This window comes from Quercus lobata, chromosome 4 (genome assembly GCF_001633185.2).
Source record: "Quercus lobata isolate SW786 chromosome 4, ValleyOak3.0 Primary Assembly, whole genome shotgun sequence".
Classification (NCBI taxonomy): Eukaryota; Viridiplantae; Streptophyta; class Magnoliopsida; order Fagales; family Fagaceae; genus Quercus; species Quercus lobata.
In genome coordinates, this window is record NC_044907.1 from 10,044,552 (window position 1) to 10,054,813 (window position 10,262).

A 10,262-nucleotide genomic window follows, 5' to 3' on the forward strand; every position below is an offset into this window, starting at 1 on the left:
ATTTCTGCTCAAATTTAGTTGTTTATGCAACAATTGAAACAATGTCCAACAAAAAGGAAAAAAAATTATAAAATTTTAACACACAATCAAGAATTAAAAAAAAAAAATTAAAGGATATTTGCATTTTATTTTTTGGCAGGCATAAAACATGCCTATCTATATTAGTCACTATGTCATGCAATTTCCAATTTATAAACACACACACACACACATACACATATATATAGTATGATCAAATCATTATACTACTGTTAATGTCTTTCTATTTTGTCTATAAAATAACTAAATATTACACATTCTTGCAAGAAAAATTATTGAATTTTTTTTTTAGATTGATAGTTAGGAATGGGGAATTCAAAAATTATTGAAAGATCATTAGTAAAAATTATTGAAAATTATCAATAGTTAAACTACAAGATCATTAGTAAATATTATTAAAAAAATTATTAAAATATTAAAGAAAACTAATAATAAGTTGCACCGTATGCACGGGCAGCTAGTTGAGTTAAAGGAAGCTTAACCCATTTCAACTTTACATACAGCCCTCCTCCCCCTGAACTATTACAACATCATCCTCATTTCAATTCTATATACAGCTCTCCTCCCCTTTGAACTATAACATGTCAACCAGTACAAGGATAGGATCCTTTTTTTTTTGTGTGGAAGTCCATACATTTCCAAGCTGATTCTTATACACATAACAATACAGCAAACATCATACAAAGATTTGGTTGTACCCATGTGGGATTATCACCATAGTGAACACAAAAAAGATGTAACAGAATCGAAGGGAGAGTGTGAGGAAGAAGAGAGATCAGAGTATTGAGATAATTTTATTAATCTTGTTTCAATGAGAATAATACACATGGCCTGCTATTTATACATAATTTACCTAACAGATATGCCTAAAATATCAATAACAAACTCCTGGAAATGTGGAAAATATCTAACAACCAACAGTAATTACTGCGCTTTTAACAACTTCAACCAATTGCTATTTGGAATGATACCGTTTCCTCCTTATAATTCTTTAAGTGAAACGGCGCGTTCTGTATCTTTGAAACAAATACAAAAAATTCAAAAGCAAAAGCTATCAGATTGTAAGAAATCATAAATAGAAATACATTACGTAAAACCCCAACTACGGCCCCAAAGAAACAGAGTACGAAGAAGAAACGTAGTGATTAATAAATTCAAGCCTACATTATGGATCATGTGACAGCGGCCGACTCACTTATCATCATACTCAGGTAAGATTTCCTTACAATCAACTAGGTTTGTCGATCCAATTAAAATAAATCATTACTACAAAGGATTAGCTCCAAGGATAATATAACTAAAACCATCTTGCCAAATCAGGATAATCACTTTGATCTTGGTTACTAGAACATTCCACATCAGCCCACCCCACCACCCCAACCATCATTATCTTTAATTTTATCTTAGTATTCAGTTCAGTAATATGTGGGTGGCAAGATCAAACAACCAGATGTTTGCATTGGCATGTTAATTTAAAAAACATACTAATTAAATAGCAAACACTAAACAAGACAGACAACTAGAGTACAACATAGTAACACTACTTTGCCACTAACATTTCAGTATCAAAATTCATTGACAAACAATAAAATTAGCTGTATATTCATTAATCAAGACCTAGTTTACCTCAGCCACCTTTATCCTCTTAATTCTGGTTTAAGCTTCTAAGATAAATAATCTAGGCTCTATTATCCTCTCAACAGAGTAACACCCAAAACTTTAAAATGGAGTTCCAAACTTCTCATTTTAAATTTTACTATCAATATCAATCACTATATGAAAGCAATCAATAGGATTGGCCACATGTTTATTGATCTTACATAAATCACACACACAGATAAACCCTACCAAAGCATGCTAGCAATGCAAGTGAAACATGAGATTATTGAACTAGACCATTCCAACCCAAGCTCCGCTTAACATTTAGGTTATTATTGATATATGTTTTGCTTCATCATTACACACATTGATGTTACCATTTCAGAAACTTGTTTCTTCATATGGGATATGATTCCTCTGGTTAAAAGATGTTACCTTAATAAACAAACCAAAATATAGCCCAAAAACCAATAGTTTGAGACAGAAATCCTCAATCTATCAACCAGATGAGGGCCAAACTATAACAAATAAAACTCTCACCAATGCACAACCGTGAGCTTAAATAATACAACCATCAAACATTTCAAAAATTCCATTTCTTAAACTACATAGGTAATAAAGTGCATTGACAATCCAAAAGCATCAACCACACTGGGGCATAGTAAAGAAGTAGAAATACTATCAGAGCTCCAAAAGATTGAACCTTGCCAATAGAAACCAATGCAATTGACAAAAAAGAAAAAGAAAAAGAAAATCCACATTCTATCAATCAAAACATATCCAATCTCTATCAAATGAAACACTCACCCATCCACACATGATTTAAAATAAAATTTTCATTCCTATGATAAATTTGTAAGACACAGATACAGAGCAAACACCATTCCATTGGCATGTATCTCTTCTCGCTAGGGAACAATAAAGTTTTAAGTAGAAATACAACTGACACAAAAGGCGCAACTGACATCAGATATCCATGTCCAACATAGTAAATTTAGTTCAGTGTAGAAGCAAGTAGATTCTAATTCAGCATCATTCCCCACAAAAGTCCCAATAAAAAAACCCAAAACCTTGCTGGGGAACAATAAAAATTAAGTAGAAATACTACTAAGCTTCTATATAGATGTATGTAACCTTAGCAAAGGAGCCTAATACAATAAACAAAAAATGAAAATAAAATTAGATATCCATGCCCATTATAGTGCATTTAGTTCAATTTAGAAACTAGCTAAAAACCAGTAAGCACAATTTCTCACAAACACAAACACACACAAACATAAGCACTAGCACAGGCACAAGGCAGAAGTACAGGCACAGGCACAGGCGCAAGGCAGAGGCAGAGCTCAGGCGCACGGCAGAAGCAGGCGCAGGCATTCACCCACACCCGCAGCTGCACACACGCCCACACACACCCCCACGCCTGAACATGCAAGCACCCGCACCCACCCCCACACATGCACCAGCACCGCATGGCCCACATCTGCACCCGCACAAGCACAAAAACACAATTTCTCTGAGGAACAATAAAATTTAAGTAGAAATACTACCAAACATCTAGAAAGATGTAACCTTGGCAATAGAACCCAATACAATTGACACAAAAAGTAAAATAACATGAGTTATCCATGACCGACATAGTTAATTTAGTTCAATGTGGAAACCATTAAGCATTTTTACCCATACAAACAAACCAACAAACAAGTTCTACAATCTCGCTAAGCAACAGTAAAGTTTAAGTAGAAATACTACCAAAGTTCTCAAAAGACACTTTTTTTTTTTTTTTTTTGGTCGAAAGCTAAAAAAAAACTTGACAAGATAACCCAATGGAATTGACATAAAAAAAAAAAAAAACAAATAACGTTACATATTCATGTCCATCATAGTAAAATTTACTTCAGTGAAGAAATTAGCAAATGCCTATCAATTATTATTCCTTACCAAAGCAACCCAATAAACAAACCGAAAAGACATAACCTTGGCAATTGAACCCAATACAATTGATAAAAAAAGTGCAAACATAAGATATTCATGCCTTTAGTTCAATGTATGACTAAATAAATAGTCATTCATTATTCCTAAACACCCCCCCCCCCCCCCACCCCAATAAAAAAAAAAAAAAACCCAAAAACAAGATATAATCTTGGCAACTGAATCCAATAATATTAACACAAAAATAGTGAAATAAAATTAGATATCAATGCTGAATTAAGTTCAATGAACAATTAACCATTATTCCTCACTAAAGCAACCACAATAAATAGGACCCAAAAAGATATAACCTTGGCAACTGAATTTAATACAATTGACACAAAAAAGTGCATATAACATTAGATATCCATGCCCATCATTGTAAATTAAGTTCAATGTATAATTAAACAAATACCCATTAACCATTATTCCTCACATAATGGAACCCAACAAAATACAACCAAAAAAAAAAAAAAAACCGAATAGCAGTACCACTTCACCTCAGTTCACCCTGGCCTACTTCTTCCCAGTCCCTTTTGGTTCCACCCTCTCCCCTGAACAACACCCACCTCCATGCTCATGATGATGGTGATGATGATGCCCATGTCCCCCATGCCCATGTCCATGTCCATGATACTGCTTCCCCTTCAATTGCTTCCTCATATCATAAGCATCCTCACCATCCGCATAGTACTTAGCCTCCACATCATGAATCTTATACCCCAAAGTCTCCGTGTACAAATTAAACGCAGCTCTATTACTCTTCCTCACGTGAAGCGACACATACTCGGCTCCAAACACTTGCTCCATGGCGTTCTGAGCTGCGCTCATGAGCTTGGTCGCCAGCCCGAGCTTGCGGTGAGTGCGCAACACCGCGAGCGACGTGATGTGGCCGTGGCACTCGGTGCTTTCCTCTTCCATTTTGGCTAGCACATAGCCCACGATCTTGCCGTTGTAGTCTTCGGCCACGTAGAGAAGCTGCGGCCATGAGAGGATGTGGTAGAGATAGTACTTCATCTGGTAATTCTCCGGGAGGCAGAAGAGATTGCAGGTCTGCATGGCTAAGAGATCGTCGATTGTGGCTTTGCGTATGCACACCATTGTTGAGTTGGTCTTTGATTTGGTTGATTTTTGTGGGGGATTTTGAATTTGGGGGTTTAGGGTTAGGGTTTTTTTTTCTGTGTGGTGGGAGTTTTTGATTTGGGGACTTTTGTGGAGAGAGAGAAGGAAGGGGAATGAGTGAAATGTAAAAGAGGTATTTGGATTCTAAATATTGGGATTTAGTTTTGGGCTTTCACGATAGATTGAGATGGGTTGTGCAATTTTGTGTTACAAAACCAAATTGCATCACACTCACACCCATGTATAAATATATACTTTTTATATTAATATTATATGAATATGAATATAGTCCTTTCATATTTAAAAATTTGTTGGGGGTACTCTTAATTAACCCAAAATAAAGAAAAAAAAATCAGAATATCATTTTTAAAATTGGTCTAAAATAAAAAGAAAAAATAAGTTTTGACAAGGTCAATCTAGCTCAAAATTTTGAAAAATGTTCCAATTAATCTAAAACCAATCAAACCGCACTGTGATACACCACATGTTACTAGAAAATTGAGATGTGGTGCGGTGAAGGTTTTGGCCAAATTGCATTGTGTAGTGCAGTGATAAAAACAAATCAAAACTACACAATGAACACCTTTAACGACAAGACTCATGGATTTCAAAAGATCTATGAGTCAAATTAACTACTTGCTTGATTTGATGTAATAAATTGGATTAATAATATTGTGTCCATCGACTAATTAATTGAACACCAAATAGCCCTTAGTTACTTAGTAGAGACCGGTAAACATACTGAGCATGTGTGGGTGCCTCACATCTTCCCACGACGTAATTTGACCCTCGAACTCATCCTTGGCGGAACGTAGACTATTTTTCTTATCCATTAAGTCAATCAAATAAAAATGATTTTTATATCTTGTTTAATTTTCCCTTAAAAAAAATACAAAATAAGTGGCAACTCCTTCACTTTTCAAAATCCATGATTTTCCAATAAAAATACTCTCAAATACAACATTTTTTCTATTAAAAAAAACCTTTCTAGAGGGATGACATGTGATAGTGTTCACGCTTGCAAATGCAATGGAGAGTCAAGTTAGATGGCGGATTAAGTTTTTTTAAAACAGTTAAAACCCAACGGTTGGATTGGGATTTATGGCTTGTTTGGATTGAGGGGGAAAGGAGGAGCAGTGGAGAGAAGTAAAGTAGAGTTGACTAAAAATAGACTATTTGACCAATTCTAATTTACTCTACTCTACTCTCCCTCCCTCTTCCTCAATCCAAACGGACTATTAGTTTTCATTTCCCTTTGGTCTCCATCTCATATCAAATTTGGGGCTCTTTTTTTTTATTTGCTACTCATTAATTCTCTCTCTCTCTCTCTCTCTCTCTCTCTCTCTCTCTCTCTCTCTCTCTCTCTCTCTCTCTCTCTCTCTCACATATCTAAAATTGAAAAATGAATCATACTTTTTTCATTGTGTGTGTAAACATACATAATGACGTGTATATATAGTTCAAAGGATTTAATGGAAGTACAACATCTTGAATTTATACAAAAATGGTAAAAAAAATATCTAAATTTTAGTATATAACACATGGCTAAAACAAAGGCAAAATTTGCCAAATAGCATGTTTTTAGAAAAAAATTTAGAAAAGTAGCACATGAATGAAATTAATTAGTTAAGTAGACTGTTTTTGGAACTCGAGTATATCAAACTCGAGTTTGGGCTAGAACTTAAGTTTACAAACTTGAGTTTCAAGCAGTATGCACCAATACTAATTGGAACTCGAGTTTGTCAAACTCAAGTTCCAACTCAAACTCAAGTTCCAAAAAAAGTCTATATATATAACTAATTAACTTCAGTCACATGCTATTTACCAAAAAAAATTTCTAAAATGGTACTACTTAGCAAATTTTACCCTAAAGCTAACCCACTTAATCTATTAGTATTAAGTTAAAATTAAACCGTCCAAACTTTCAACCAATCTGCTGGTTGTTATCTGTTAACTTGTTATTTTAAGTACATATTAAAGGTGTATATATATATATATATATATATATATAAAAGAGTATATATTAATGGAAAAAGAGGTTATAATATTGTGCTACGATTTTTGATTTCTTATAAAGTTTAAAGTCTTATCTCATTAGTGTATGCTATAGTACCGTTATTTTCATAAATGTCACATGACTCGTATAACAGTAGAGCACAAAAAGAATCATAGTCTTCACGGATTATTATATTAGTTCTAAACTTTCAAGCAAATTTTGCATTAAATATTCGGTCTAAAGGAGTCTAACCAGATATTTAGATGTGCTGAACCAATGAAAACATGGAAACAACAAATTAAAGCATGCATTTTAATTCATTTTGCAAGTTTGGTAATTACATTTTATAATTTTTTTTGTCTTCATTTCATGTTTTGTATATATGTATGCCATTGCCTTGCGTTTTTAGAAAAGTTGCTGTGTAGAATAGAAAAAATAAGTTTTTATACTAGGGTCCGTTTGGATAGAACTTATTTTGCTGAAACTGAAAACTGAAAATTGAAAATACTGTAACGAAATAATTTTTAAATGTATGAATGGTACTATGAGACCCATTTTTAATGAAAAAGTTGCTGAAAAGAGTAATTTGTGGGATCTGTGAACAGTGCACGAGAGCACTGTTCACAATTGACTTGTCAACCATTGGGGGCTGAACAAAAAAAAAAAAAAAAAAAAAGAGAAAACGCAACATTGAAAACACAGACTTGAGATAATCTCTATCCAAACACATACTAAAATAGACAGAAAATTTTAGACACCTCTTAATGCCATTAAGCTCTCTTTTCTATTTTGCGATTTCATAAACTCCATCAGTCCATTGTATACAATTTGAGAGAAACGTTCAAAGCACCAACGCAAACTTTCCTCACATGTAATATCCCTCCTTTTAATGGATGTATAATAATATTGCTGGTTGCTTCTTTCTCTAGCCTATCTATTAAATATTTTCCAGAATACCAATTCCCATTGGCATTCAGAAACTCACTCTAGGGGCTGCCTCCCTCACTTCTTGCCAGTTCTTGGATTACTTGTTTTTTTGAGAGACTTATGCTATAAATTAGAAGCAATGAATTGTTTGATTTTAAAAAGGAAAGCTGCTAGGGTTGAATTAGAAGTCTCCAATTCTTTTCTTTTACCCTTACACTTTTTTTACTACTAGATAGATATTCAAAACTTCTAAATTATTCATTTGTTTACTACGTCACAACTATTTAGTTTTGTATTTTTAGTAAAGTAAGCAATACTAAAGGCTTGACCTCCCTTTCACCAAAGTCAGTTTCTTTGAATTACCTAGCGATTTAAAAAAAAAAATAAAAAATCACCGTGGTCTCATAATAGCATCAAAAGCCTTTTTCATGTATTTGACATCCGGAATATGCACATTCTATGTCCTAGAGTAAGGTAGTGACTAAAATTGAGGACTAATGCGTTCTACATCAATAAACAAAAGTAAGGTTGATATGCTCGGTTGTTCATCATAGTGGTGAAAAATATAAGTGTGGCATCATATTATGAAAACAAATAAACAGGAGAACTTATAAATTATAGCAATTAATTTTAATAACAAAAACTGTATTATTCAATAAACCGATTAATAAGAGACCAAAGAACAACGATAGGTCTTTGCACACATTCACTAGCTTCAATTACTTAAACCTACAGACGTAAGTTAAATGTACCAGGTTGGAGTAGAATAGTAAGAGAGGGATTCGCCTTGGTAATGCTGTCCAGTTTTTCCATCTTCCATGTTAAATACACCCATGTCGTATCCCCCACCATTTGAGGTCGCTAAATAAAATTCAATATTGTCATCCGTAAAATAGATACAATTAGCTTTGCATCCATTGATGCTTGATGCAGACAAAGACACTGATGAATTGCAACCCAAAAACAATGCTTGATCACCCAAGTTGTCAACATTCACCCACTTGTATTCATTTTTGCCTTTCCCTTCAATAGAACATTCTAATTTTAGAATTGTGAACCCAGTTGTCATATAAGGTGTTTCATCCATATCATCCTCCGCATATAAATTACCTTTTAGTTTGCGTGAAACCAACAAAAGTTCTCCCAATGATTCAACAAGATACTTTTGCATATCAGCTCTAGTTCCCAATAGACGTGGCGTAACAGATTTAGTGAATGCATTATCATCATCAATGTGACAAATAAAAACTTCACCATGACAGTCTACGGCGTAAAAGTTTCCCTTGTAGAATGCAATGTCATCAAAACATCGAGAATGACTTTTTATGTCAATCCAAACTTTATATCCCGGTCTAGTGAAGGCCAGTGTCTTAATATTACAATAAATAACCATGATTATGCAATCACCCTCATATTCATGAGTTACTAAGTTCCACGGATTCCTTGACAAAACACACTTGTCAACAAAGATTATCTTGAAATCATCATCATGATGATCTAGATCCTCAAAATTTGGTTGGGGCGGAAGACTTAATAGGTGTTTAGACAATGAATGGAAGAGATTCATCTGAAAATCGGTGCCTACACTGAGCAACCATCCAAAAGACGTTCCAAAACATTTTTTTCGAACAAGCTCAGGCAATCTGAAGTTGTAGACTTTATTATCAAATAAGTTGACAAAGACACGTGTAGGGTTTCTTTGTTCATTATCTTCAGCAAGCATAAGCCAAGGGCACCTAGGAGATAATGGAAGGTTTTCCAATGAACAAACACTTTGCCATGACTTGCAAGTGGCACCAAACATGACAAAATCATCATAGAAAGATAGTCTGCGCATTATTTCAATGAGGATATCATGTGGAAGATCAGCCCACTCAGACATCTTAATGTATGGATATGGTGTTTTTGCTGTTAAAACATTGAAAAACAGTAGTGAACAAAGAAAATTTTAGAATTTTTCAATTTAAAATTACACATTGAAAAATTGATTACGAAGAATATTGTTATTAGTGACAACATGTAATACACTAAATAGTAAATCGTAATTTTTTTTTGAATATTATTATTTTTTTGCGTGTTTTTTGGATTAAACACATAAACATTGATATGTTGCAAAGAGAAAAAAAAAAAATTGAAAGAATATTGTAAAGTACCCACTAACCAAAATCAACAAAAACACAAAAGGAAAAGCAAATTGGTGATGGAAGAAACAGAACTCACAGAACTTTGTTGGGTTTAGAGGCAGAGCTTGGGTGGTTGACGAAAGCGAGCGACAGAGAGAGAGAGAGAGAGAGAGAGAGAGAGAGAGAGAGAGAGAGGCGCTTATTCGTCTTTGTTAGGGTAAGCGACTCAGTCTGGATCTCTCAGAAACAGAGTCTAGGCCCATTTTATATACTGCCATTATACCGTGTTCGGGTAGGACTAGGAGAAGGTTTATTTTTAGAGTTCGGCTAGGACTAGGAGAAGGTTCACCTATTCCAATTACCTCTTTTACATTACCTTTTTATTTGTAGTAATTGACTTCAGGCTCCTCTGTGTGACATTATTATAATAATAATATTCAAGCGGGTCTTAAATTGGCTAGTGGATCAGATCACGCACGCTTAACAAT

General features: G+C 34.1%; 2 protein-coding genes across 2 annotated transcripts; both read right to left on the reverse strand.

Annotated features, from left to right (window-relative positions):
* Window positions 1-3,913: 3,913 nt before the first annotated feature.
* Window positions 3,914-4,920, reverse strand: LOC115985404 (N-terminal acetyltransferase A complex catalytic subunit NAA10). The gene has a single exon (XM_031108346.1). The coding sequence runs from the start codon at window positions 4,705-4,707 to the stop codon at window positions 4,123-4,125; it is 585 nt and encodes a 194-aa protein (XP_030964206.1). The 5' UTR covers window positions 4,708-4,920; the 3' UTR covers window positions 3,914-4,122.
* Window positions 4,921-8,317: 3,397 nt separating this feature from the next.
* LOC115985403 (putative F-box protein At5g55150) lies at window positions 8,318-10,059 on the reverse strand. Its single transcript, XM_031108345.1, has 2 exons — window positions 9,872-10,059; window positions 8,318-9,559 (listed from the first exon to the last, which is right to left on the reverse strand). Exon 2 carries the CDS (start codon window positions 9,531-9,533, stop codon window positions 8,394-8,396), a length of 1,140 nt encoding a protein of 379 aa, XP_030964205.1. The 5' UTR covers window positions 9,534-9,559; window positions 9,872-10,059; the 3' UTR covers window positions 8,318-8,393.
* Between the last annotated feature and the right edge of the window lie 203 nt (window positions 10,060-10,262).